The following is a 27,495-nucleotide window of genomic DNA, read 5'->3' on the forward strand; positions in this document are numbered from 1 at the left end:
ATCACCCCTGAAGAAGATCTAGAACGCTCTAGACAAATATCTTGCATAGAGTATGCGCAAGGGATGGACCTATATAGACGCGGAAACCGAACAAAGAAAATGGATACATACTATACATAGCACATTGTACTAAGTATTCAAAGAGTACTTGAGTCCAGCAACACCCATGGGACTTGACATGTTTCATTATTTGATTATGGCTCAAATCGCCATATGAGAAAATGAGAATGAGTACTAGTAACTAGTAAACTCCGTTGGCTTAAGGCAACCATCAAAGCGACCCCAAATCTCATGTCACCGCCCTCAACCCATTCATTCCTTTCATTCTTCATTCCATACGACCGCCACAAACATCGTCCCACCCCTAAAAGCAAGCAATCTTCCCTTCGTGAAGGACCGAAATGTAGCAGAGTTTTTACCATTTCAAAAAATGGTGCTCTCGCTGCCGGTCCCCAGCTTCTCCAGATCCTCCGCATCCCCCCCACGCCCCGCCGACGGCAGCGTGCCCGCATCACAAACCCGCCGTCACCGCGATTCAGCTTCCACTCCCTCAGCCAGTTCTTCCTCCACCCGAGCCTCCTGGAAACCGGCTGTTCTGGGTGGTAGCCCATCCGCTCAGAGTAGCCACTCCATCACCCTAAGCGAGGCGTTACGAAATAACCCGTTTGGCAGTCCTTTGCGCTCGTCTCGGTCTAATCAGGCACCGATAAACGATACACAGGAATATAAGCGGGACCAGGAGGAGTTGAATGCTGCTCTCGAAGCACTTGCTCGTATTTTTCCGGATGTGAAGATCGAAGTGTTCCGAGAGTTACTTCTCCGCTTCGATGGAGAGAGTAGGCTGCATGTTTGCGTTGAGCAGCTTCTTCGACACAAAAAAGACTGGGTTTCCGGAAGATGGAATACATCGGATGAAAGTGGTAACTCGGAAGAGGAGGATCCGGACGACCGGGCTGGTTGTACTCACGATGCCCTCCCGGAAGGAGGTCTCGTGCCGATCGAAGAACGGTTCCGGTCCGACGAATACAAGGCTGCAGTACGAGTGACGCTGGCAAAGGAGTTCAATGGCCTGAGTAAAAGTACTCTCGAAGGTGTTTTGGCTGAAGTGAATTTCAGTTACCTGCGAGCACGACCAATATTGCGGGACCTTGCGCGGCGAACGTGGAGGGCTACATTCAATAGTATGTTGCCCTCGTTCAGAAGAAAGAAAGACCGCGAGGAACATCCTCTTGTTACGTGGCAGCGTCGGCCGGACGGAGTACTTGTGCCGAGGCTGAAAGATACTGGATGCGTTGAGCTGGATGGCGAGTTATATGCGACACTCGTGAACCCGGTGCTGCAGCAAAAGCTTGAGGAGCAGGAGACTGTTGATTTTCAGTTCGCCTCGGACCTGAATGAACAAGAAGCTAAAGCGGCAGATGCCTTATATGAGTGCGAATGCTGCTTCGCCGACGTGACTTTCGAGCAGATTGCAACTTGCTCGTCGAATGTCCATATAATTTGTTATAATTGTATCCAGCGGACTACTCATGAAGCCCTCTTCGGTCAAGGTTGGGGAAAATCCGTGGATTTAGAGCACTCGACACTAAAATGCCTTGCTCCGCTATCTGTTGGCGCCTGTGAGGGTTGTCTTCACCCGCAAATTGTGCGTCAGGCAATCTTGCTAGAGCCAGCTGGGGCCGAGACATATCGCAAATTTGAAGACCGTCTAGCGTCTGAATCGTTGCTGAAATCACAGCTTAAGCTCATTCGCTGCCCATTCTGTTCTTATGCGGAAGCCGACCCCGTATACCACCCTTCAACTCGTGGCATAGGCTGGCGGGTTCGTCGTGATGGCGGTATTATTCCTACCATCTTGATGACCCTTCTCCTACTCGACCTTGTTCCGTTACTTGTGATACCCTTCCTAATCCTCCTTCTATTTAATCCCTCCTCTGTAGCGGCCATACTAAAAAACTCTATCCGCAACCTTTGCCTCAAGCTTCGACCCAAGAGATTCAAATGCTCCAACCCCACATGCGCACGGGTCAGCTGTATGACATGTCAGAAAGCCTGGCGAGACCCCCATGTCTGTCATGAGCCATTGCTTCTCGACTTACGCGCAACTGTCGAGGCAGCCCGCACCTCGGCCGTCAAACGGACCTGTCCTCGCTGCAGCCTCTCCTTCGTCAAGTCCTCGGGCTGTAACAAACTCACCTGTGTCTGTGGGTACTCAATGTGCTACCTCTGTCGCAAAGCGCTCGGAACTCCCGTCAGACCATCACAGGCCAACCGTGACGGCAGGCGGCGTCAGATTGACATAGATCGAAACGATATCCCTGCTGGGGGCTTTGACGGTGCATTAGACGATGAAGACTTTGACGACGAGGAATTTGAAGAGCCAGAAGGATACAAACACTTCTGCGAGCACTTCCGTATTAATCCTGGCTCCCGCTGCACCGAATGCACTAAATGTGACCTCTACCAGGCCGAAGATGAGGAGGCTGTCGCGCGTCGGGCTGGAGAAAAGGCCGAGCGTGAATGGATGACCCGCCAAGGAAGTGATCCGAATTCAACTGGCTCTGCAGTTGCCTTGGGACTTCGCAATGTCAACCAGGACCTTTCAGCTGGAACTGAAGGCAATCCTGCTACTCGCCGTGTATCAGCGTCCCCATGGGATCTGCATCTAAGCACGGGAAAACCATGGGGCTACTGGTTCAGCGATGTTTGGCTAGATGGAGGATGGAGATTAGAAGGGCAGGCTCTAGTAGACTGGATCGTGGAGCGAGTAGTTGTGATCGAAAATCTGTGATTTCTATTCGCTATTAAAATGCTCAATGTTTTCTTGGGGCTTCATTACTTTTCCTGCATCTGATCATGACTCCCAGCGAGTTTAGCATCGCTTGTGATTTCTTTCATTGTTCAAATTTGTTTTTCTTTCGAGATGGCGTTTCGTGGAGAATGAGGTTTCCTTCGAACCCGGGTTAGGATGACCTGATGACCGATATGACACGCATGGCTCTTCTTTTGGCTAATGGGGAAATACTCTTTTTCTTTAATACATGAATGATTTTTGATACTACATCATGAAGCTCAAAGCTGAACCTGTCCAACGTAGCAGATCTCTTTACACCTATATCGTAACCCCCTTTTGAACCGTCCCCCAATCCTGACGTTGTTGCATATCAATGGCCTTTCTCAGCCTGTACGTGCTCTTTCTCCAGATCAAGTCCGTTTTTAGCCCTCTTCTTTCCTTCCTCCTTCAAGGCGTCATCATCGGCTCTGTTCAATCCAATCTGGGGTATAAGCCAGCCCGCAACCAAGACCGCCAATACTGATAACCCTGCCCCAATCAAGAAAATAACCCGGAAGCCCTTTCGGTACGCCGGAATCAAGACACTGCGAATGCGTGCAGCGTCTTCTGTAGATTGGGTTGATAAGAAAGTTGAGGGGCTTGCTAACAGGGAACGTGAGTCGGATGTGGAGAGGCCGAGGTCCAATACAGAGAATGAGATGATGTTGTTACTACATGTACCTTGTTAGAGAATCTCAAGTGTTGACTGGATTAAAGATGAGATCTTACAGGATTGTTCCACTGATCACAATACCCAGAGTGCCACCGAGATTTCGAATGAAACTGGAATGTTATTTAGAACGCGGATACTGAAAAGCAAGAAAAAAGGAAGAACTTACCTGCGGAATGAAGTGATAACTGCCATATCTCGACGCTCGACACCGGCTTGCATGGCAATAAGAGATCTATGCATGGTGTAAGTGATGGATGAAATTGGGAAACCCGCAATATACTAGTACTAATAGACTTACGGCTGCAAAGTACATCCGATGCCAGCTCCGGTCAAAATGGCATAGCCAACTTGCTTCCCAAGTCCCGATGATTCATCTAATGTTGAGTAGAGACCGAGACCAATTGCCCAGGCAGAGTATCCAAAGAGGATGCAGTCTTTGTACCGACCTAACCAGTGCACGATTAGACCTGAGATGGTACTACCGAAGCCTATAGCAAAATTATCAGCAAATGACGTCAAATAAAACAGAGCCTGGAAGGACCAGGGCATACTTTGCACCACAATCATTGGAACCAACATAGCAGCGGCCTTCACAGTGCTGTAATTATAGACCAACTGGAAAAAAGTGGGAATATAGTAGATCATAGTCAGATTGTTCCAGCCCTGGATGAAAAAAGTAGCAGTGCACCCATTCACAATTCGATTGCGGAAGATATGAAGCGGAATCAAAGGCACAACGGCACCTTTCCACTGCCACAGCACAAACAGAATGGAAACGACAAACCCAACCACCAGAGTCGCGATAACATGTGGAGAGTCCCACGCATACTCATTCCCACCCCAATTCAAACCCAAGAAGAAAACCGCAGTTCCTCCAAGAGCAAGTATCACTCCAACAAAATCAATGGCCTTGACCTTTAGCCTCCAGTCCCCTTCCACCTCGCGTAACGGCATATAGAAATACACGCACGCTGAACAAATAGCAGTCAACGGCAGATTCAATCGGAAGATCCATCGCCATGAATCATGCGATATGGATGCTAACGCTCCGCCGATAATGGGCCCGACACCATTAGCGATCGCCACGACTGCGCCCATGATCCCTTGATACTTGCCGCGTTCGCGGAGCGGAACAACGTCACTAACGATCATCTGCGCGAGGGTTATCAGCCCGCCGCCTCCTATACCCGTCAAGGCGCGGAAGACGATCAACTGAGTGACCGTTTGAGCTAATGAAGCTGCTAGTGATCCGATGAAGAATATTCCCAATCCGACGAATAGTACAATCTTTCGAGACCAGATGTCGGATAGCTTTCCATAGAGGAGTTGGAAGCATGTTGAAGTTCTGCAAGGTATTAGCTTCAATCGCCGAACGTTTTGATTTTTTTTTTTCTTCATTACTTTTCGACTTACACAAAATAAGAACCGGAGATCCAAGATGCCTGGTTACTCGCTCCTAGGGAACTGGCAATGATATACAGACACGATGCCAATGTGGTCTGGTCCATCAATGACACAAAATCCACGCTAGCGCAAGCTAGAAAGATCTGGTAAGAAGATCACAGCTGGTTAACATCGTTTCTTGCACATGTGATTTTTATTCAACTTAAAATAAGCGGCAAAGACGTACAGTGATGATTGTCCGTCTAGGTACGTAATTCGTCTGCTCATTGAATTGGAGGACCTTTGACCCATGATTTTGGTCGTTGCTTAAAGTGACTTTCTCAACACTAACAGCATTGGAGCTGGAATGACTTCCATCACCTGATCCATTTTGGAGAACCCCAGACATGACGCGGACGGAGTTGACTGGAGGAACACATACAAAAGAGAGAGAAGAAAGTATCAACCACCCATGGATTATATGATGAATCCTCTGGTATAGGTAAAATCCCAACAAATGTTTGAAATGTTATGACGTGAGTTTTGTTATAGTACGTACTCCATAGTTGAGCGCATTTCTCAGAAGACCTGATTCGACAAGGATCGACACGGGAACGAAACCTTGACCGATAGTGGAACTAGCTCACACTAGCGCAGCAAACTTGCTCAAACACTCTCAGCGTACTTTTATTCTGCTCATCGCATTTGTCATTTTAATTTACTGCAGAAAAGATGGGAAAATAGGGAAAATAGGGAAAATAGGGAAGTATAAGCGAACATTGATCATTGGATTGAGGTTGTTTGCGGACATTCAAGTTTGGAGAATTGACCTTGTGGCTTTGATCTCTTGGCATATTCTCGGATTGAAAGACCTTCCAAGTTTGGTCATCTCCAGATCTTATGCTGAGTGTGTACTAATGATATTACGAGGCTAGATCTACGGCACACGAGGACATCTACGAATCTTGGAATTCCACGTTTTCTAGAACATACTTGAGTGCCTGGAAAGATGAAGAGAGGCAACTTCATATCTTCATAGAAGCCTTGAGGAATGGATCAACATAATACTCACCCGAATACAGGGACATGTGGAGATAGAGCAGACCCCCTTCATGACGCTATCTGGGATGTCGATCATGCATGTGCCGTTTTCATCGTGTTGATCTAAAACCCCGGGACAAAGTTTATTACGGACCGATTTGAGTGTCTATGGTATGGGTCTTTGTTATTGTCAATATCTATGACCCCGAAAGAGCTATTAGTCAATCTCTCCGGTTGCCTTCCTGGTTCATTGCGGCCCTCGGGGAATGGATAATGGCGCTTGCAGCGTTCTCGTTGGCAGACTGGCAGAGACGGCCCCTCTCTAAAACCTGGTTAGGTGGCATGTACAACTACCAAGGTGGGACCATGCAAAATATGCCTCTTTTTCCCTCTCTTGCAGCTTTTAGCCTTGCCTATTCTCGGTTTTAAGCAGAGGCCCGAGGTATAGGAGGGGCTCATGCGTGCCGTTGGGGTATAATTAGGTATCAATCTCCCAGAGTTTCTTGAATTCTCCGTCTGCTTTGTAAAACACAAGTCAACTGAGAATCAAGATCAAGACATCCTAGCTCGACAGGTGTTTGTTTCGACACATGTGCAAAATGGCACCTTGTATGACCAATTCAAACGAGCACAATGTGTACTTCGGTACGGACTCACTGAAGAAGTACTTTGATCCTGATTGTCAGCCTCCACTGCCTCTTGTTGAGCTTCCAATACATCTCAATCCATATTATGATGAGGGGGTTCGGATATATGCCAAGATGATGACGATGCACCCGGCAAACAACGTCAAGGCCATGCCAGGTAAGACAATAGCGAACAATGCAAGAATCCCCGGCAATGGAAAGATTAGAAGCTGACCTTCAGCAGCGTTGAACATGTTGGAGACAAGTGTGGTTCCAAACAAGACCAAAACCATTATCGAGTATAGCTCAGGGTCAACCGTGATTTCAATGTCGATGATTGCCCGAGTAATGCACGGCATCGACGATACCCGAGCCTTTCTAAGCAACAAGACAAGCGACGCAAAACTGAAATTGATGCAGTTCTTCGGTCTGGACATAACCCTGTTTGGCGGGCCCTCACAGCCAGAGCCCATCGATGGACGTGGTGGTATCCAAACTGCCCACAGACAAGCCAAAGAGTCCGAGTCAATCATCAACCCCAATCAATACGAGAACGACGACAACTGGCAGGCACACATCCGGTGGACAGGACCACAGATCTTCAAGCAATTGCCAGAGATTAACGTCCTTTGCGCCGGCATGGGTACTTCAGGGACTTTGACTGGATTAGGTACTTATTTCAAGAGCGTGAAGCCTTCTGTGACACGCGTCGGAGTCTGCACAGCGCCTGGTGACCGCGTGCCTGGCCCCAGATCATATGCACTATTACGGCCAGTCGAGTTCCCCTGGAAAGAAGCAGTGGATACTGTCGAGGAAGTTGGATCCTCTGGCTCATACACTTTGTCCCTGAAGCTTTGTCGAGAGGGGTTAGTTTGCGGCCCCTCATCCGGATTCAATCTACAAGGTTTATTCCAGATGTTAGAGAAGCGCAAGGCAGCCGGTACACTCGGTGATTTGGCAGGCCCCGATGGAGTGACGCACTGCGTCTTTTTGTGCTGCGACTTGCCATACCAGTACATTGAGGAGTATTTCCAGAAACTGGGATCTGAACAATTCCCTCCCATCCACAATGAGGTAAGATTCCAAAAAAAAAAAAGCAAAGCCAACCCACCTGAAAGATCTCGCATGACGTTTCGATTCTTTCCTTTACCCCGCAAACCAAAAAAACCCGTACTGACACAACAGCGTAGCAATTGACCAAAGTCGATCTCCACCGCTATGACGAAGCCTGGGAGCGAGACGCCCTGGACGTCCTTCCCCAGGTATACGGATCCGCGCGGTCCCTCGCGGAAAGCCAGCTGAGCGAGATCACGCTCAAACCACAGCACCGGGTCCTTGATCTACGGAGACCAGATGATTTCCGAGCATGGCATCTCCCCGAGTCGATCAATCTGCCGCTGACCAGTATCGGGCCACACACGACATCACCGTTTTCGGACGCGGCGGTGTTGGAGGCGCAATGGGTGGAGCTGGAGAAGATCTTCCGCGAAGGCCGCCTTGTCCCACAGCTTGGTTCGCATCATGTCCTGGTGGTATGCTACAACGGAGATACGGCACGCGTGGCGACCAGTGTTCTTCGGGCGAAGGGCCTTGAAGCGGATAGTGTTCGTGGGGGCTTCCATGCGCTGAGGATTTATGGGATCGGGAGTGAGGGTCCCGCTGTGTCCACTAAGGCCCCTGGACCTATTGCGGCCACGGTTTCTGTTTCGGCGGTGCCCCTTGATTAGTTAATTGAGATCGTCATTTTTTCCCTTTTTGTTCTAGGGGTATTGTATATATGGAAAGAATATTGGGGGAATGTAGGGTTGGATCTGCCATGTGAGGCGCTAGGCCGGATGCGGAAAGCGCCCCTTATGGAGATTTTGGGTAAATATGGGATTTTCATTGGTTCGAGAGGTATTGTTTTCTTTTCTTTTCCTCTTTTCTCTCTCTTTTCACTCTGAATACAACCCTATGACTTGCGAACCAAGATCTATTTCTAGTCTAAAGTTTAGAGAGAGAAAAAGAATACTAAGTAGACATTTACGTCATGCTTGATGTGGGGAGATTCTCAGCCACAAGCGTCAGACACTTTCTATACAGTTTACAGTAGCTTAATTTCAATGGTGTAGCCTAGTAGGTTATTGAATAGTTCAAGTTGCTCTATAGTAGGTAAATCTCTTTGTACCTGAAATGACAACAGAAACTTCATAGTTTAAACATTGATTCAAACAATGATTATACCTTATCAGAACTACGGTAGCCATGGAGCCTATTAACCAGAAACTGTGCCTAGATCATAGAGATTGCACGCAAATATGCTCATCTTCCAATGTTCAAATGTTGACAACCGAAACCATATAAGAGCATATCAAGAAAATAAGGATAGGATTCACAGGAGCCACATTTAATAAATGGAAAACGGTAGGAAATCTGCTCAATTTCCAACGGATCGTAGATCGACCCCCAGGAATGCCTGGAATGCGGGAAAAAATCTCATGTGTTTCGCCGTCATCATCTTCCCCAGTCCCGTTTTCGGTGCAACGTTCTACACGAAGGACCTGACTTTTGTCTGACCTGGTACTGAATCATAAGCTACCGATCATCCACCAACTCCTCTCCGTCGCTTTCCATATCTATCACCTAACCTAAGGACATGAACTCCTGTGAGTGTCGTTAAGTGCCCCCAAACGTCCAACGACAAAATCTTTGCGGGGAACTTAATACCGGCAAAATGATGGACATGAGTATGGCCATGAAGGGAGGAGGGATTCCCTGGCTGAGAAACCCGTTGTCGCTTCACTCCTCCCGTGCAGATACCTGCAAGCTGTCCGCCGAGCAGTGTGCTTATCGCAGCGGTCATTGGCGGTATTGGTATGTTTTGGGTCTACATTCCGAAACTACCCCTCCTCTACTGCTTATACATGCTAATCAGAGATCGACTACAGGTATCAAGCTGACCATGTGTACGCGTTGGCTACTGTCTACTTCTGTTGTGCCGTGATCGGATTATTCACCCTCTCCAACTTCCTTGTTCGATACTCTCCAGACTGGGTTAAGCGGACTCGAGTATGGCGTGCGACTACTTCTGTGTCCCGGTACCTGTCTTATCGTGGATACGGACTCCCAAAGATGCGATACTGGACCCCCTCCTTGGGAGTTTTGTTGCTAGGCCTCGTGGGAATGGGCTTCTTCCTCGGTAAGTATTCCTTGGCTCAATAAACAGAAGACTGAAAAAAGAAGACTGACTTAGGCTCGGCAGGAATGACACTCGGCCCGCAACCTTATTACTGGCCGACGACTGCGAACTTTGGAAGTAGTCCCCCGATTGCTACTCGAGCGGGGTGGATGGCTCTCGCATTGATGCCGTTTGTCCTGTGAGTGCTCTGAACGTGATATAAACAATCCATGTACCGGGCTAATACTTCAAACAGTGCTCTGAGCGTCAAGTCTAACATGATATCTGCACTGACTGGTATTTCCCATGAAAAGTTGCAAGTCTTTCACCACTGGACCAGCTACGCCATGTTTGCTTTAGCTCTGGTTCACACTTTCCCATTCATCGTTTTTCATGTGTGGAAGGGGGATATGATGAAGGCATGGAAGACCGGCGTTGAGTACTGGACGGGAGTCGTTGCACTCATTGCACAGACTTATCTAACCATAATGTCCTTGCCAGCTATTCGGTAAACATTTTTTGAAGTTTTCTTTGAAGGAGATGTACTGACTGCCGGCAGAAATCGATTCTATGAGTTCTTCAAAGCTACACACATGATTGCGGCTGTCGTTTTTATCGTTTTCTTTTTCCTCCATTGCAATTCTACTCTTTCCTCATGGTATGTATAAAGTATCTGATCCTGTCGATGGCCTTTACTTACAAATATCAGGGACTACTTCATCGCCACGGGTGTCATCTATTTACTGTGCATATTCGCTTCTCAGGCCCGTACTTACCTGATCAACGGTCTGCACACAGCAACCCTCGAGGTCCTCCCCAGTGGTCTTCTCCGCGTTGCGGTCCCAACCGTCATGAACTGGACACCAGGCCAACACGTTTTCGTACGATTCTTGACATCTGACTTACATCTACTCACCGCACACCCCTTTACCATCTCTTCCGTCTGTCGAGACCCCGACGAAACCGGAAAAGCATCCGAGATAATATTCTATATCAAGGCGCGTGGAGGCGTGACTGGCCGATTAGCAGCAATTGCCACCAAGAACCCAGGTTGCTCGAAAAAGATTCTGATTGAAGGACCCTACGGAGGCGTCAGCGCACACCACATGGCCCGTTTCGATACCCTTCTAGTAATCGCCGGCGGTTCGGGAGGTGGATTTTCTCTCGCAATGGTTGACGAAGCCCTACGCCTCTCCGAAATGGAGGCAAAAGAAAGCAAGAACTCCGAGCACGGAGGTCGCCGTAATCTGCAGGTCGTGTTTTCAACCAGAGACACCGCCATAGCAGACTGGTATGCTGCAGAGATCGAATCACGCCTTTCCCATTCCACGACTCTGTCTTCGGACCCCGACAATGGGTACGAGACTGCAGTTTCCGTACATACTACGTGCCGGGTCAACACGGCCTCATCTTCGCCTTCAATTGGCTATGAGAAGGACCCGAGCAAACTGCCTCCTACGGAGATCACGACAACGGGAACTTTTAGCTTGAACGTCCACCGCAATGCCCGTCCTGATATTCCTGGTCTCGTTGCACGTACTGTGGCGGTGGGAGATGCGCAGGGACGACGGGTGGGGAAGAAGCAGCGGATCGGCGTGCTTGCTTGTGGTCCTGCTTCTATGCTTCATGATACTCGCAACGCGGCAGCTCTCGCTCAGACCCGCGCCCTAGGCGGAGAGGTTGAGGAGCTGTATCTGCACTCTGAGCCTTTTGCGTAAGTTTCCTCTATCTCCAGACTCGAATTCTGAAGCTTCGATATACTAACAATATTTAAGGTGGTAACTTGTGTTCTCTTTGAGTAGGGGCTATCTGCTGGTCTACACCTCCCACTCTTTCCTTTCTATTGTAGCTTATTTGTATTGCTTATGTATATGATTATCCGATGGTGTCTTCATCAAGATGCTAATATTTTAGTAATCAAGCCGTGGGGCTTCTATCTCGAATTCAATTATTTAATGGTTTACGGGACTCCTTCCTTTTCATACACTTGTCTTTAATACCAGTCTACCAGTCTACATAGAAGAGCAAGCAGTGAGTGCCCTAGTGGCAGGGAATCTTTAAAAAAGAAAGATCCGCCTGGGAATCGAACCAGGGACTTCCAGGGAGGTAAAAACCACAAATACGTAAAGATTTCCCAAGAAACAAGTCACTCGCTCCCGCCATCGATGCATGATGGCATCACGGCTTCATACTAAGAACTCCCCTCCCAACTTCAAAAATCAAAATCAAATCAAATAAAAAAGATTTAAATAAAACAAACTTATAATATAAAAAAAGAAAAAAAAAGAGGGGCAGATACTTCGTAGTAGGTCCGCGGCGCACTTTCTCGCTGTCCCGCTCAGGCCAGGATCAACTTAGGCTTCGACTCTTAGGCTCGCCGTACTACTCAGTATCCCCATCGTGGATGGGCCCAGTGTACCTGAAGTGGGGGCCGCAAATCCAGAGCTGGCTGAGGTCCCGAAGGGTGGAACCAGTTGGACTACGTGGGTGCCAGGATGGAATTCTTCCTCAAATTATTAAATATAAGGGAGCCCTTAGCTACTTGGGTTCTGGGTTTCCCTTTCCCCTTTCCCTTTCCCCTTGCCCATTGCTACTACAGCCAGTGTTTCCCAGTTGCTATCCTTATCCATCTTTACTCTTCATATCCATCCTCGGGAGAAGTTACTTCCCCCTTTTGATTTCCTTCCCCATTCTGTGCTACATAAGTGCCTATCTTATTATTCTTTCCCCTTCAATCCTTGCCCTTGGTGGTTACTAGTATATAATTAAAAGAATTATGCCCCTGTGTACCTCGTGACCCTCTGCAGGTGTGACAAAGAGGGGCAAAGCCCATAACAAAAAGATGTAACAAAAGCCAATCAAACCATGTTACCACGCAGATCAACTTCCCCGCAAAGTCGGGGTAAGATCCACTCCATGACCTCAACCTGATCCTGGACCTGAACCTGAACCTGAATCCTTTGACCTTTAAAGTTCACTCCAACTTCTTCTTTTCTCCTTTTCAAACCTACAACCTACCATATTCCCAATCCCATCAAACCTCACAACCATGACCAGAGGATTCGCAACCATCGTGCCCGAGTGCGAGGCCACCTTCGCCTCTGTCGCCGAGACAGACACCCTCAATTACGTCATCTACGAAGCCTCCGCACGCGACAAGCAGATCACCGTCGCCGAGTCTGGCAAATACACAGACTACGATGAATTCGTCGCTCACTTCAAGATTGACACCCCCCGCTACGCTGTTGTGAAGCTCCAGTATGACTTCCCGGGTGATGACAAACCCAGACACAAATTAGCTTTTGTCACATGGTATGTGAGCACGTGGTCGTGTTGTTTATTGTTCAAGCGAGAGAGAGGATCAGTGGCTGATGATTCAATGTGGTTTTTGGCTTTAGGGTTCCTGAGGGAACGACCATTCATGATCGCGCTTACTATACTACCAATAAGGATCACCTTTACAGGGCTCTTTCGGATATTAGTCTCCATGTCCAGGCTGCCACACAGGCGGACTTGGCTCATGCTAAGAGTATGTGTGCTATATGACTTGGCTTGATTGGGGTTATACTACTTGAAGGTGAAGCTAATTGTTGTTTTGTTCTAGTTCTGGGCCAGTTCAAGGCACTTTAAGAGCCTCGGATTTGCTTCAAGGTTGGTGGTGGCTGTGGGGCTGGAAGCAAGGTCCTAGATGGATACACTTGCATACTTGAAACGCTAGCATCGATACAGAGGCATCTACTAGGTAGGGAGAACCTAGCCGTAGACATATTGTTAGTTTAAATGAACGAAATACACAATGATTACAATCCCTGCGTCATATCGTATACTAAATATTTTCCAAGAATGAGGGAATGTGTATGTATGAAATGATGATGGGAGGAAAAGAAGATGTTTGTAGAGTAACAACAAGATCGATGAAACACTGAATCGAATTAAAAGCCAGATGCACCCATCTAAGCGCAGTCAATATGCCAAGAAGTATCATGATAATGCACAGTCTAATGGAACATTTGAAACAGCCTATATAAGCTGAACCCGAAAGCGTAACATAAAATTACAGTCGAATCAGAAGAGGTCTAGTTAGTATATTCTGTTCAACGCCATAGCAGATGATGTAGAATAGATAAATGGCTGCAGGGAAATGGTTGCAGATAAATGTATGCAAAGATGAAGTCGGTCCCAAGCACAGACTGACTGAAAGAAAATGAAATGGTACATGAGAACACAGATCAGACTCCAATCAACCACAGGAGCTGAAAAGTCACTGTCCTGGCTTGCAAGGCATGAAAAAGAAGATGAAGAAGTGATGACGATGATGAAGAAGATGAAGATGAAGAGAAAAAAACCGGATATTTCGAGAGAGGAGAGGAGGGGAGATCAGACGCATAGACAACGCTCCATCGAATCAAAACGAAACGAGAAACCAAGAAAGTCGTGAGAGGTTCATAAAAATTCCACCTTAATTTCCTTCCAGCTTCGACATCAGTGCAGCCCGCATCCGCACATTCACCACACCACCAACACCATAAGCCGGCACGATCTTGCCCATTCGCGCAAACGAGCTAGAAATATAATCCCTGCGGATCCGGGCCGCGCGCTCTGTCCACGGCATACCGCCCGGTGGTTGACGGTTATACAGATCCAGACCGAGAAGGTGCATGGGTGTACTGGCGAACTGCATAAGCGCAGGACAAGAGAATTGGGCAATGGTAGATTTCATGCGGGCGGTTTCGGCCATCCAGTCCGGTATTGAGGGTGCGATTAGGGAGGGGACGTTGAAGGAGGCGAAGATTGTGATGCTGTCGCGCAGACAGAAGAGGCCGTAGGAGATTTTGGGAATTTTCGGAGCGCTGGCTGTCGGGTGGGGGTGGCAGCTGTATTTTGATGCTTCTGTTGATGCGCCTGCGCCTGCGGATGGACTGGAGCTAGGGGTTGTGCTGGGTTGGCCTGGGGTGTTTGTTGGGGGAGGGTTGGCGCCGAAGAGTTTGGCAAAGCGCGCGTCTTTGTATACGCAGATTGCCATGTTTACGACGGTTGTAGAGATGAATTTTGCGGGACCGGCCGTTACGGTGGAGAAGGATTGGTCGCGGAGGGTGGAGGAGATGGTGTCCATGAAGTTTGCTGTGAGATATGTTGAAGTGTAGAGGGTATAGATGAGGATGAATGGGGTGCTGAAGAAGAAGCCGCTGGGTTTTGAGACCATGGACCGCAGGCAGGATGTGATTGTTTCTCGGATGGGGAATCCCTTGGAGGCTTTCTCGATGATCGCGCTAGGCAGGATGACTGTTAGCTATTGCTTCGAATAATATCGAGAAAAGCCGAAGAGGAGCTGGAGAGCGGAAAAAAAATCAAGATCTGACTGTACTCACCGATCAATGATGGTGATCAACGGACATGTTAACGCGCCGGCAGATGCTGCACTGGCGAGGTCGACACCTAGTCGGAGGCCGAGATTCCTTGTATTCCATGCTTGGGTGGGCTTGTGTTGCGAAGTCGACATGGCGACATGTTCTGAGACCGTGGTCATGTTGAGAGTGTTTTGCGCGATGGCATCGCGAGTCATACTCGGGAAAGGGAAAGAAACAGGCAAGAAATGCAGAAATGCGAAAAAGTCCGGGGTACAGATCACCGGTGCATGAAGGAGAAGGATAAAAGCAAAAGAAGCCAAACCGAATGAAGGAGGAGCAATTACCAACGCTATTCTTTTTAAAACCGGAGAACAATACAACTCGGACGAGAAAGGACCGGGCGCGATCCGGTGCCGAGTCTCCGATGCCGGATTATTTGCCGGATAAACGTTAACGTATCAGTATATGAACTATGGTACTGCTTATCGTACTTTTCGTATTGGAACTTGAGTTTGTAGTTTTATTTCATGACCGTGATATGTTTTAATCCCCAAGAAAAACGCCATGTACATCCGTTTAAAAAACAAAAGTAAGAGAAATACTAAATAACCTAGGCACTGTTTTGGATTGCCGCCGAGATTCCATCCAATGTCACATTTACTGCACCGGCTTGCACGAGCTGTGGCAAAAAAAAAGTTAGTTCAAGGGTTCTGTCTTTAGCCATTCACTGGCAGGACATTCACATACCGCTCGTTGAAGATCGTCAATGAGATCATCTACATCTTCAATACCCACACACAACCGAATCAGATCCTCAGGCATGGCGCGTTCCGCCCGCGTCTTCGCGTCAATACTAGCATGGCTCATCCGGCAAGGCATACTGATAAGAGAGTTGACACAGCCAAAGCTGACACTGATAGCCCAGATCTTTGCGCTCTCCACAATACGCTCGCTAACATCCACGTTACCAGTCTCAAACGAGAGAACAGCACCGGCACCACGCGCCATGGAGTTGTGCAACTCGTATTGCGGGTGAGACCGCAGACCGGGGTATCGCACCTTGAAGCCGTGGTTTTCTAGGAATTCGGCAATGCGCTGTGTGTTGCTCTGCTGCTGATCCATGCGGACCTTGAGCGTCTTAATACCGCGCATCAGCAGCCATGAGTCAAAGGGTGACAGTCCACAGCCTGAGGCATTGATAGGGAAGTACAGACGCTCGCCCAGGGTAAGATCGTTCACGGCGATCACACCGGCCATCAGGTCGTGGTGACCGGACAGGTACTTGGTACCACTCTCGTAGACAATATCAGCACCCAGATCCAGTGGGTTGAGCAGCAAGGGAGACATCATAGTGTTGTCAACAGAGACCAGACAGTTAGGGTTGGCCGCGTGGGCGGCTGTGGCAATCTTGGCGATATCGACAATCTTGATCAATGGGTTGGTGGGGGTCTCCAGGAGTACCATAGTAGTCTTCTCAGTCAAAACCTCCTGCACCTTGTCCAAGTTGGTGGTGTCGACGTGGTGCACAGTGATTCCACCGTTGGTCGAGAGGTACTTCAACAGGCGGTGTGACCCACCATACAAATCGTCACCAGTGACGACCACATCGCCAGGACGCAGAAGTCGGGTAATAACGTCAAGGGCGGCCATGCCAGAGGACACGACGAGAGCCCGCTGGGCAGACATGATCTTGGCTAGGTGTCGCTCGAGGTGGGTGCGAGTAGGGTTACCGGACCGAGTGTAGTCATACTCACCACCCCCACCTCCGGATGTTTGCTTGAAGGTAGCACTCTAGAAAAAAACAAAGAACACACACCCGATGTCAGCGATTTCGGTTACATTTCAATCTTAATTGTCCTTATCCCTTCTTGTGGAATCCATACCTGATAAATTGGCACGCTGCTCGCGTTGTACTGGTCACTGCCCTCAGTGTAGACCAACTCGGTGGCAATGTTGTATCGGCGACTGCCGTGGGGGCTGGAAGGAGCTGGGGAAGGGGGAAGGTCATTGCCCTGGAGGTCGACCTGGGGGAATTGCTTCTTCACAGAGCTTGACGCCCCCGATTCATTGTTGGGGGCTCCGGATCCTGATGCCGACATCGCTTCGCTGCAGGGCGGGGCAGATATAGAGAGGGTGGGTGAGATAGGGCGGAATAGGAAGATACGGGATAGGGCGTGATTCCAGGTAATGGAAAAAGATGAATGGCACAGAGTGAGAGGGTATGTTGAGAAGGAGAATTGGAGAATTGGGATCAAAAATGTCGATGACTTCTCCCACTTTCTCTTTCCCCCGGATAACTCGCTGCTATGACTCCGCTCTCGGAGGCTTCTGATTGGTCGGCTGGTGAGCACTGCGATTTCGTCATTTACTAGTCCCGATTAGGCTAAGCCATCCAGGTTTTACTTTTATAATCATCATAACAAAGTCTTTTAGAGCTTAGTGGGATTTTTATACTGACTCACGTAGTACAGCATCCATTTGTTGTAACAGTGAACATCATATTTGATAATAAAAAATAATGGGCCACGTCATATAAATCCCAACCTAATCATCCTGAATCAATCCAAACAGCCCACACCAGCAAAACGCCAGGCATTACCACCATCCCAACATTCCATTTTGAGTAGCCAGCAGGATGAGACGGAAAAAGCAATTCAAATGTACATTGTGATAAAAGTTTCGCGCAAGCAGCTGGCAAGATCAGGAAATGGCCTATGCAGCCAGATCACCGAAGCCACCATTGATACCAAAGAATTGAAACCTGCAAAACAATTAGTTATTGAAAATCAAAAAGAAGAAGAGAAAAAAAAACAAAGTTTAGCATTGAAGGGGGTAACATACCAGTCTTCCACATTCAATGTCGTAGGCGCAGTCGGTCCACTGCGTGAACTGTTGCTCCAATTGTCATTATCTTGGCTGCCGGCGTCCAGCGCTGCACCATTCATCGTTCCATCCATGCCCTGCATCGGCCATGGTTGTCCTTCCATTCCGAACATCTGTTGTTGACCCGGTGGCATTCCCATTCCTCCAGGAACACCCGGCATCATCTGAGGGCTTCCTTGAGAGCCCGACATGTTGCGTCCGGGAACGGGCTGCTGTTGTGGATTGCCCATAGGCCGCTGGCCCATATTCTGGGGCGCCATTGAGGGCATAGGCAGTTGTGGATCCATGGGCGGAGGCGGGGAAGTCAGCTCTGGGAAGATCGCCGTGCCGTCAGGGAAAAGTTGATCAGGCTGGAAGTTCTCCCATAACGATGGAGACAGATTGGGCGAGGCACGGGTCACAAGGAAAAAGTCGGGTGGTGTAGCGGGAAGAGAAAATTGAGCGTTGAAAGGGGTCGTAGGTCGAGTATTGCTTCGTGAATTAGCGGTTCCCACAATGGGATCCACAGGACCGCGCTGCAGGTTGGGTGAGACCTGGGCTAGCGGAGGTTGGTTCAATTCATGAGAGGGCGTAACAGCTGGGGTTTGTGGGCGAGATCGTTCATACGACACGGGAGGCGTGGGTCCACCATTTGGCAATCCCAGGTCCATATCATCAAACTTTCGCTTCGGTGGATCCGGTTTCTTAGCAGCAGCAGCTGTGTTTGAGTGGTCATGCGGCCGACGCTGGTGCCGTCTGCCTGCTGCCTTTTGGAGTCGCTCTTCTAAAATCTTGTTGCCCAGGATAGACTCGAACAGGGTATTGACCATCTTCGCTACCAACCACACCTTGGAAACATCCTTCAGCGCTCCCATGCACACATTGATACGCTCCTGGCAAGTTGCCACAATCGATGGAACAGAAGAGCGCATTTGGTACACGTGCATGATCAGAGCGGAGAACAGACTGTAAACAATGAATGCTGGGGCGTAGCGAAGCTCTCCGTGGTTGTGTAGATTTTCGATGATCGAGGTCATCATTCCAGCAGCCTGGAATGCAATTGTACGTGAAGGATACGCCATTTCTTCGACTCTGTAGCTGTTAGAGGCAGAGGACGCCGGTGGCATATGGGCTCTATGCAAAAGACAAAGCGTGGTGTAGTAATTTGAATGAAGGAGAGCGGCCCAGAAATGGTGCCTAGAACGTTGCCAACAGACCTCCTTGGGGCAGTTCTGTAGCCAATCGGCTAAGGCCATATCGGAGTGTGTGAGGTCCATGGCATTCATGCGCCGTGACTTGGACGCCACGGAGTATTGTTGAGACAGCACCAACCCCATGATCTCGCAGAGCTTGACATATTGCAGGAAGAACTGGACATGCACCGGATCTGGCGGGTACTCGGCTGCAACATCGAGTTCGTCTTCGATAAAGTCGTCCTCGGTCACCATGCCAACGTCCGAATCGTCTGTGTTGATCCCAATGGGTCGACCCAAAGCCACGGCTACCGAGCGATCACGAGTGAAGAGTGTCCACCAAATCCTCTTCCAGAGTCTCTTGTCAGGTTTACTGAGCTGTGATGTTTCCACACTGCGGTGCATTCCTGATCCTTGAGCGACCACCATTGCGACACGAGTCCAGTAGAACACGTTCTTGGTTACATCTAAAAATCGTCAGAACAAGAAACAATATAGAAGAACCTTGGATTCAAGGCTTACCTTCCGGTCCTTCCCAGTACCAGCCTAGAAGCACCAATGCTTGAACGATAGTAACTCGGTCATCCTCATAATTAGCATCATACAGCGCTTTGGCCCGCTTATAGAAGGTCATCGCAGCCGGAGTGGTTGAGCCATTTGCATCCATAAGTTGAGGATTCGTGCAAACCCTCGAACCTGCCAGCAGTATGGCTTGCAGCAATAGAAGTGACGGCGGGTTCTTCGGATCGCGGTAGTGACGCATAAAACGACTTTTGTTAATGATCGGGACGACCGGCGCCACCCATTTGAAGTACGCATCAACCAACTCATCACAAAGTGGCTTCGGCGGTAGCAAGAATGCTCCTCGCTGGTGTAGAATTTCGATTTCCAAATTATCCAAGTCTGTCAAGCGAGCGCGCGACCCTCTGATATTCGGTGGGAGCGGGTAGTGCACGACATCTGTGGTGCCGTGGCGGTCTTGAACCAGTAGTGATAAATTGGATGATTCGCCAAGATATGCGACCCGACCAGCTTCTTTGATGGGCGCCCGTGCAAACTTGGGCTTCATGAATTGGGCATAGGCGTTATTGGCCGAAGCCTCCTGAGCGGCCTCCGCTTCAGACAAGTCCGTGACAGGCATGCCATCGACGGCCATGCGATTCTTGCGGTATCCAAATGTGTCATCCTTTTGATCCGATTCTGGAGATGGTCCTCGTTGGTCATTTTGTGCGTTGTCGGCGGAGTCCTCGGTGCTGGAGGGCCGGAAGTGAGCGACCGCCGCGTCGACTAGCGAGGAGGCTGTGTGGGGTGGGCTGTCATATCGAACGTCGTCTTTTGATTTGGAGGAAGAGTTCTTCTTTCTTTTAGGGGAGGGGATTTTGCATTCGATGGAAAAGGCAACGCAGTTGGTACAGGGCACGCCTAGGCTGGCGGCGTCGCAGCGAACCTGGAATCGAGGGAAGAAGTGGTTAGCTGAAGCCGACCGGGAGGATCATTTCGAAATTTATTAAAATATCCAAAGGGACATTTCTTATCAAACTCACTTTTCGAGCATGGCATGTCTGGAAAAGAAGTCGAATGTTAGTGATTGTTGTTGTTTGGAGATAGACTCATTCGATGTAGATAAGAGAGGGACCGAGGCACACAACAACCTCGGCTCTCCTCGCCAGATCGCGTCGCAAAGGGGAAAAAAAGGAATAAAAAACGTACCTCGCACGCGCGTGATGCACGTTGTCTGGAGATTAGATAAAACGAATTAGCATCTATAATCCCTGACCTCTTTACATCGGTCTTATATCCCCCCTCTCAGCCAGAAAGTCGTTGGAAAGAGTGAAAACCCTGTGCGAAACTGCATCCCCCGTCGCGCCCACCACTTAGGCCCCCGCGACATCACAGATTCACAGCACCTTCCTCCATTTATTTCGCATCCGGACATTCAAGCGGAGGTTGATATTGTGGTGATTTGATGAGAACCGGGTGCTCACCTTCTAAAGCTGAGCGCTTGGCCTGCAGCACCATTGCGCACGGTGATGCCAGAGGTTCCTGTTGAGCCGGTGGCACTAGGGGCCGGACTGCCCGCAGGATCGGTCTGAGATTCGAGGGTAGCGCTCATGGCCGCGCAGTCACCATGCAGTGAGCTGTCGGGTGCACGAGATATGGGACGGTAGAGGGAGGCAGGTGGAAGGGGTCGGTAACCGATATATAGGCAGAGTCAAAAGGCTCCCACCAGACGAGTAATTATGGAATATAGAAAGGGGGGAAGAGGTCTGGTCTCACGCATAAACCAGCGCCACGCGATCAGATTCAAAATCAAGTGAAGAAAAAGGACCGGAGAAGAAGAAGAAGCCGTTACGGAGTAGAGAAAGTGAAAATGGGTAGTGGCAATAGGAAGCACTGAGGTCACTTGTGGAGATCTTTCCCCATAACTAAAAGAGCAGAATCACCACGACTCTGACTGGTTCATTTCCGCTACTCTTGCGCTCTTGCGCTCTTGCACTCTTGGGATCTTTTTTTTTTTTTTGCTTACTTTTAATTTATCGGCTCTTGGATTATATTAAATCTCGGTAAATTCTTCCATAGATCTATGCATCTCTATAGACTTGAACTCGAACATAACCTCAACAATACTTATTGTACCGGGGGGGAAATTCCCTGGTCAAACACTTTCCAAATGTGACCTTTAACCCCTAGTCTCCATTAAAACCCACTTACACCACTAGCCACGGACTAAATCCCAGATCATGTCTCAAAGCCAAACAGACCAACATTGAACTTCTTTCTGAAAGTGTTTATATACAATTATTTTAAAAGCAAACGGTCACCTTAAATCCACACATCTTTATAAAGAGTACATCCCGGAAGCGATGGAACACACCGAATTCCCGTACTTACTACATTACCCGCTCGGCGGAAGGATCGACGGAGGGGAAACATAGGAAATCAGGAAGGGGGAGGGGCTTAGAATGTGGAGGGGTATCTCAAAATCGAGACCTCAGGATTCCAAGCTCAGAAATATTGGATCCTCTGAAGAGAAAACAAGAAAAGGAAGGGAAAAAGCCACAACCTTGGAGGAAAAGCAGAATTTCTTAACATTTGAAGGCAAAAGTACAGGAAAACCCATGGATGAGACCAGGTACGCTACCCTCTTTGGAGATCCACCCGATACTCCCGTGGAAATAATCCTGAAATCCTTCTTGGAATTACCGTGGAGCTTCCAGATGTCCTTGCGGGCATAGAAGAATCCAATTTCTAAGTAAAGTTACAGTAGCCTTTCTGTGTGGCATGATCAAAAAACATCCCCGGATGTGTGTAATAGTGTGATCCGAGCCCCCGATCCTCCCGGTTCATCGAAGTTTAGGGCAATCAATTGATCCTAACCGCAACGCAGAAACATTGAAGACGGGGTATAAAGAGAAGAGTCACAATTCTACTAGTATTTAATACTTCATAATACCAAAATCCATGGACTCAGCTTGAACATTGAACTCCGTAATCCTACATTAAACATTTGAAGGAGAAGACCCATTGAATGGAGTGACTTCGGGGCTTCGGCAACTATACTCAATTTCTGTTCGTCCTGCATGACAGACATCCATGGATATGCTGTGTCACATATGTACTTGTGTAGTACACATGCATTGATAGTAGGTAACGGATATACATAACAACCCAGCCATCTTCATACTGTTTAATGCAAGTCTATGTGTCCTGCATAAGGTCAGCGGCTTCGATCTGTGCCTGCAGTAAGCAACTTGGCCTCGTGTCGGGGGGCAACGTGGATATCAACCCTGGAAATTCAAGTTGTTTACAATATTTGCGCCCCAAGCCACTAGGAGCTAGCCTTGGAACTACAAAGCACTCAAGTGCTTACTGCAACGCCCGGGCGTAGATCATTCCAAGGTTCCAAGCCCGGAAAATTTCCACCACGACCGCTGACCGTTATGCATGCGCATAAGCATGTGAATATTTCCAGGTACGGAGTATACCCTCGCCACAATACTCCAACATTGGGAGCTTATACACTCCCCAGCTCCGTGGCGCTACAGCCCACCCTCCTCCATTGCGGGGACAAATCCCTAAACCCGGGGATCGGTATGAGACTGCGGGGGGAACAAAAGCCACACTTCTTTACCTGGGCGCAAAATGAGCAACAGACTTTGAAAGGTAAACGATAAGGAACAAACCGCTTCCCCTTGCAGACCCAACGGTGTGTTACTACCGCATCTGTCTTGCCTTGCCTTCACCTCTACTATCTTGTGATGCCTCGGCAACTTTTTTTTTAATTAACGGGGCAGCTTTGGCCAATCACAGTGCGTACAGCTCCACATTGGTCAGATTGAGGCTTCGTGAAGGACCCAAATGACATGCGGAGCGTGGCTGTCACCGCTGTCAGGCACCGCTTTTTCCCTCTCTCTCCATTTTTGAATTCCTTGGTCCCGTAATGGTCCGTTCGCTGGGGCCAGATCGAACATCCGCTGTCGTGCCCTGGCGGGATGTGCCCTTAGCTTGTGGGCTTTAGCCGTTTTGGGCAGAATATGAGATGAGATCCGCGATGGGGGGCAAAAGTTTCCGGGGTTCTCCGATTGAACTTGAACTATAATGATTGGAACGGTCTTTGTGTTTCCGCTGACATATGACAAACCTTAGGTAGGTACGTCGTTTGACAAGAATTAATTGGAATGATACGAAATGGCGGAGGTGATCTTCAAAAACATGATCTATATTAACAAGGTGGCCTCGATGAAACGATGAGAGATAAAGTACATTGAGTTCCAGATAAACATCATTTATGTTTTACTGAGCCTTCCGGTTCTTCTTTCCCTTGCCTTTGGGCTTCGCTTGCTGCACCTGTTGCACCTTGGGTTCAGGTTCGGGCTCGTGGCCACACTCAGCAGTTTCGCTGACAACCTGCACCACAGCAGCGGCGGCAGAATCAAATTTCACGCCACTCACAAACTGCTCGCTCAGGAATTCAAGTCCTGCAACGAAGATGCACAAGACACTGGCAATGCAGTAATGGCTGATGGTCATGCCGATATCCAGCCAGGAGCCCTCGTCGCGCACCAGATAGAAGAAGTTCAGTGTCATAACGTCCGAGATGGACATGACAATCATGAACAGTGCACTAGGCCCAACTTCCAGTCGGCGGTTGAGAATGCCCAGGTTAGCACTGATAATGGCGAAGGGGATGAGGATTTGAAAGAGGAGAAGCGCTCCTTGGCTAAAGGGCGCAAAGACAGGGATGAGTCGGCGAACACTCTCTAGGGTGAAAGTGGACAGAGATGCCACATTTCCAGTGCTGAAAAACGCTGATTGTAGCAGGAAAAAGAAGAAGAGTGCCACGCGTGCATCGGAGATGGTAAGGGCGCGGTAGCGGTATGTTTGACCATCAACTGTCGCGGTGGCGATCGGGCCGGTTTCATTAGACTTCGACGACTTGGCCGCCTTGGATCCAGTGTGGACGTAGATAGCGTGTTCGAGGCGGACCCAGGTGACCAGGGTCATGCAGAATACAAAGTAGAATAAGCCCTCCCATGCAATGGTCAAAATGATAAAGGCGGGTGAGAAAGTCAGGAAGATGACCAGGAGGCGGTGCAAGTAGTGACTATTAGGATACAGCCGATGCAAGAATGGCAGAGCAACAGAGGTAGCTAAATGATAATTAGCCCTGTCCATGTAACCGTTGAATGAGAAAAAGACTTACCTAACACTCCCCAGCCAACAACTTGGTTACCCAAGGGCAAGCCTTGGCGAGCCTGAAGGAAGGACACGCTTGATCGAGTGACAAGCAAGGCAAGAAGAACCAAACCAACTTGAGTGCCCACGATGATTCGTGAACCGTGGGTACTGACTGCTGCGGGGCTTTTGGGTGCAGCGCTGCTTTTTCCAAGGATAGAATCTTCAAAAATCAAGTATAGAACACCAGTAAAGAACATCAGAAGACCGCCATAGGTACTAGGAGAGAAGAAGTCAGCAATGATAGGAACTTGAAGGTAACTCTGTCGGCAGAGAGGCTTACATGGTATCAATGTCCTCCATTTTGCTGACGGGCAAGATAGGGAAAATGCTCATGAGAGAACATCCGAGAACCCATGCCGTAGTCAGGAAGGCATGGTTGCGGATAAAACCAAACCCGTACGCCAAAGGCCAGAGGGCACCCAAGGCAAAGCAGACGGTTAGGATTTCCCGATAGAAATAAGCCTGGACCTGTGCCTGTGTTAGCTTGTACGCTTTTAACAAGGAATACTCATATATCGACTTACGAGTGCCTCCAATACACCAAGGAACGCCAAGAGCTGCACTCCGAAGGTCACATAGCCGCCGAATGAGCGGACGTGACCAAGAACAATTTCGCGGCCGGCAATGAGAGCCTTTCTGCGGGCAAAGACTTCTTCCCAGAAATAGACTGGGAAAAATCCGTAGAAATAGTAACGCCATGATGAACCCTGGTACAAGAACACAGAGAACAAAGCCACCAAGATAGATGAAAAGAATGAAATGCTAGCCGTAGTCCGGTGGGAGTCGGACGTTCCATGGAGAACATGCAAGTCAATAACGGTGGTCAGAGAATAGGCAATCCAGCCCAGATACCCGAGAGTCACGATGTTCCGCAGGAACAGCCAGTCGTAAGTCTGCAGATAGCGCAGACCTTCAAGTCCCGATACTAGCAGCTCAGAAGATAGGGCAATTGAATCTTCATAATCACCCTTAGATATAAGCACCTCCATATTGGCGAAACGTCCTTCAATTGAAGTCTCGCCATCTCCAGAAAGAGGCTGGAAAGGCACATAGCGGAGCAGAGCCTCTCTCTTTTGTTTTTCTTTGACCTGATACATCTCGAGCACTCCTCGAGTGTTTGCAAGTGCGGCTAAAGCCTTCTCTTCGGGGCTGCCATCGAGATAGGACAATGGGAGCTGACCGACAGAGTTGACCGGATAGTCAACACCCACAAGGTAGGCCATGAGAGCGGCAACATCGGCCTGGTCTACATCGTGTCGTCGGACATTGTCAAATCCCCAATCCGATGAGAACCCATCTTCATGTCCGGTCATAGCCCCTGGGATATTGGTTAGCGGTTTGGCGACTCCGGAGCCCCACGCGACAAGAGGAGTCCGCGTGTTATCTGGATGACCGTCGCCGTGACTGCCCAAATCGCTCATGCCATGGTCAGCAGTGAAGACGAATGCGGTCTTGTCGTCCGCATAGAACTCCTCCACCAACTGTGTCACTGCCTGAACACCGCGATCCACCAACTTGATATTACTGAGGTATTCCTTGGAATATGGTCGGAATGCGTGACCAGTGGTATCAAGGCCCAGCAAATGCAGGAAGAAGACCACCTTGTCCTGACGCAGCTTTTGATCCAATTCAGGGTCGCTTTTAGCAGACTCAAATAGCGCATGTACTTTGTCAAATACCCAGGTATCCAAGTGGGATGCATCCACACTAAAGTCCTCTTCCTCCTCACTGTATGTATCCGCATCGACCCGACCTGGTTCAGCACCCTCCTTGAACATGGGCAAAATATCCGGGCTTCCCCAACTCCATGTGTGGCGACTCTGGTTGAACACACTATCGAAGTTGACCGGGTTCAGCTTCCACCCTGTTGTAACTGCCGAGACGTCCTCGTACAGGCCCGCAATGAGCGCAACATGTCCTGGTCGTGATTCGGTGGGGACACGGGTATGGGAGACGCCAAAGGTTCCATGCGAAAGAACCCTGGAGCGAATGAATGGTGATAATCGGATCAACTCGTCGCTTGGTTCGGCGTCGTTCTCGGGGGATGGGTCGGGGAATGCCTGGAAGGCCTTGTCGGCGCGCAGGCCATCGGCGACGAAGAGGACCAATCGTTGAGCTGGAGCACTGGTACCGGCGGGTCGTTCAACGCCATATGATTGCATGCCACTCACAATGGGGCTAACAAAGTAAATATCGAAAATTGAGTATGTATAGATCAAGTGGAAGACCACCGCTAGGGCGAGGAACCCAACGCGGCCTAGACGCGCCATGATCTATCGATCTTCACCTCTCACGAGGGGTAACCTGACTCGATAGATGAAAGAATGAATAAGGGCCCCTGGCAAGAAAAAGAAAAAGAAAAAGAAAAAGAAAGAAAAGAAAGAAGAGGACAATTATAAAAAGGAGGTCATTACTGGCACGGATATGGAGTGATTGAACCACATATCGAATTGGTGGGTAACTTGCGGGACGGGCGGTGAAGCACCAATCACGACGCACCAATTGTGCACGGCAATGTTTACTTGTACTTGGACTATATCCTTACCTCAACTCTACTGCAATTACTAGTGTATACTACTGGTATGTAGTACCAGAGCCAAAAACCTCGGAAGCACAGGGGAATCAACGCCAAAGTCATCG

The 27,495-nt window shown here is 49.0% G+C and overlaps 9 protein-coding genes across 9 annotated transcripts; 4 read left to right on the forward strand and 5 right to left on the reverse strand.

Annotated features, from left to right (window-relative positions):
- Nucleotides 1–430: 430 nt before the first annotated feature.
- Nucleotides 431–2,791, forward strand: N7466_005101 (E3 ubiquitin-protein ligase; the record flags this gene model as incomplete). Its single annotated transcript, XM_057164498.1, has 1 exon — nt 431–2,791. The coding sequence occupies one exon, from the start codon at nt 431–433 to the stop codon at nt 2,789–2,791; it is 2,361 nt and encodes a 786-aa protein (XP_057023179.1).
- Nucleotides 2,792–3,164: 373 nt separating this feature from the next.
- N7466_005102 (uncharacterized protein) lies at nt 3,165–5,298 on the reverse strand (the record flags this gene model as incomplete). The annotated part of the gene is made up of 7 exons (XM_057164499.1): nt 3,165–3,504; nt 3,563–3,616; nt 3,673–3,738; nt 3,805–3,994; nt 4,058–4,851; nt 4,920–5,053; nt 5,137–5,298. The coding sequence occupies 7 exons, from the start codon at nt 5,296–5,298 to the stop codon at nt 3,165–3,167; spliced, it is 1,740 nt and encodes a 579-aa protein (XP_057023180.1).
- A 1,222-nt stretch (nt 5,299–6,520) lies between these two features.
- On the forward strand, nt 6,521–8,283 carry N7466_005103 (putative cysteine synthase B; the record flags this gene model as incomplete). The annotated part of the gene is made up of 3 exons (XM_057164500.1): nt 6,521–6,734; nt 6,801–7,630; nt 7,747–8,283. 3 exons carry the CDS (start codon nt 6,521–6,523, stop codon nt 8,281–8,283), a joined length of 1,581 nt encoding a protein of 526 aa, XP_057023181.1.
- A 986-nt stretch (nt 8,284–9,269) lies between these two features.
- Nucleotides 9,270–11,431, forward strand: N7466_005104 (ferric reductase family protein; the record flags this gene model as incomplete). The annotated part of the gene is made up of 6 exons (XM_057164501.1): nt 9,270–9,409; nt 9,484–9,734; nt 9,798–9,912; nt 9,970–10,221; nt 10,273–10,371; nt 10,423–11,431. The coding sequence occupies 6 exons, from the start codon at nt 9,270–9,272 to the stop codon at nt 11,429–11,431; spliced, it is 1,866 nt and encodes a 621-aa protein (XP_057023182.1).
- Nucleotides 11,432–12,762: 1,331 nt separating this feature from the next.
- Nucleotides 12,763–13,343, forward strand: N7466_005105 (uncharacterized protein; the record flags this gene model as incomplete). Its single annotated transcript, XM_057164502.1, has 3 exons — nt 12,763–13,025; nt 13,112–13,242; nt 13,318–13,343. 3 exons carry the CDS (start codon nt 12,763–12,765, stop codon nt 13,341–13,343), a joined length of 420 nt encoding a protein of 139 aa, XP_057023183.1.
- An 829-nt stretch (nt 13,344–14,172) lies between these two features.
- On the reverse strand, nt 14,173–15,240 carry N7466_005106 (uncharacterized protein; the record flags this gene model as incomplete). The annotated part of the gene is made up of 2 exons (XM_057164503.1): nt 14,173–14,983; nt 15,083–15,240. 2 exons carry the CDS (start codon nt 15,238–15,240, stop codon nt 14,173–14,175), a joined length of 969 nt encoding a protein of 322 aa, XP_057023184.1.
- A 431-nt stretch (nt 15,241–15,671) lies between these two features.
- N7466_005107 (cystathionine beta-lyase STR3) lies at nt 15,672–17,160 on the reverse strand (the record flags this gene model as incomplete). Its single annotated transcript, XM_057164504.1, has 3 exons — nt 15,672–15,740; nt 15,809–16,852; nt 16,945–17,160. 3 exons carry the CDS (start codon nt 17,158–17,160, stop codon nt 15,672–15,674), a joined length of 1,329 nt encoding a protein of 442 aa, XP_057023185.1.
- A 613-nt stretch (nt 17,161–17,773) lies between these two features.
- Nucleotides 17,774–21,229, reverse strand: farA (CeGAL family transcription factor; the record flags this gene model as incomplete). The annotated part of the gene is made up of 6 exons (XM_057164505.1): nt 17,774–17,822; nt 17,903–19,583; nt 19,639–20,563; nt 20,661–20,678; nt 20,827–20,851; nt 21,102–21,229. The coding sequence occupies 6 exons, from the start codon at nt 21,227–21,229 to the stop codon at nt 17,774–17,776; spliced, it is 2,826 nt and encodes a 941-aa protein (XP_057023186.1).
- A 2,681-nt stretch (nt 21,230–23,910) lies between these two features.
- Nucleotides 23,911–27,125, reverse strand: N7466_005109 (mannose-ethanolamine phosphotransferase MCD4; the record flags this gene model as incomplete). Its single annotated transcript, XM_057164506.1, has 4 exons — nt 23,911–24,767; nt 24,821–25,071; nt 25,136–25,323; nt 25,380–27,125. The coding sequence occupies 4 exons, from the start codon at nt 27,123–27,125 to the stop codon at nt 23,911–23,913; spliced, it is 3,042 nt and encodes a 1,013-aa protein (XP_057023187.1).
- Nucleotides 27,126–27,495: the final 370 nt, after the last annotated feature.

This window comes from Penicillium verhagenii (assembly GCF_028828195.1).
Source record: "Penicillium verhagenii strain IBT 33310 chromosome Unknown utg000005l_segment0_segment0, whole genome shotgun sequence".
In the NCBI taxonomy this organism is placed as follows: domain Eukaryota; kingdom Fungi; phylum Ascomycota; class Eurotiomycetes; order Eurotiales; family Aspergillaceae; genus Penicillium; species Penicillium verhagenii.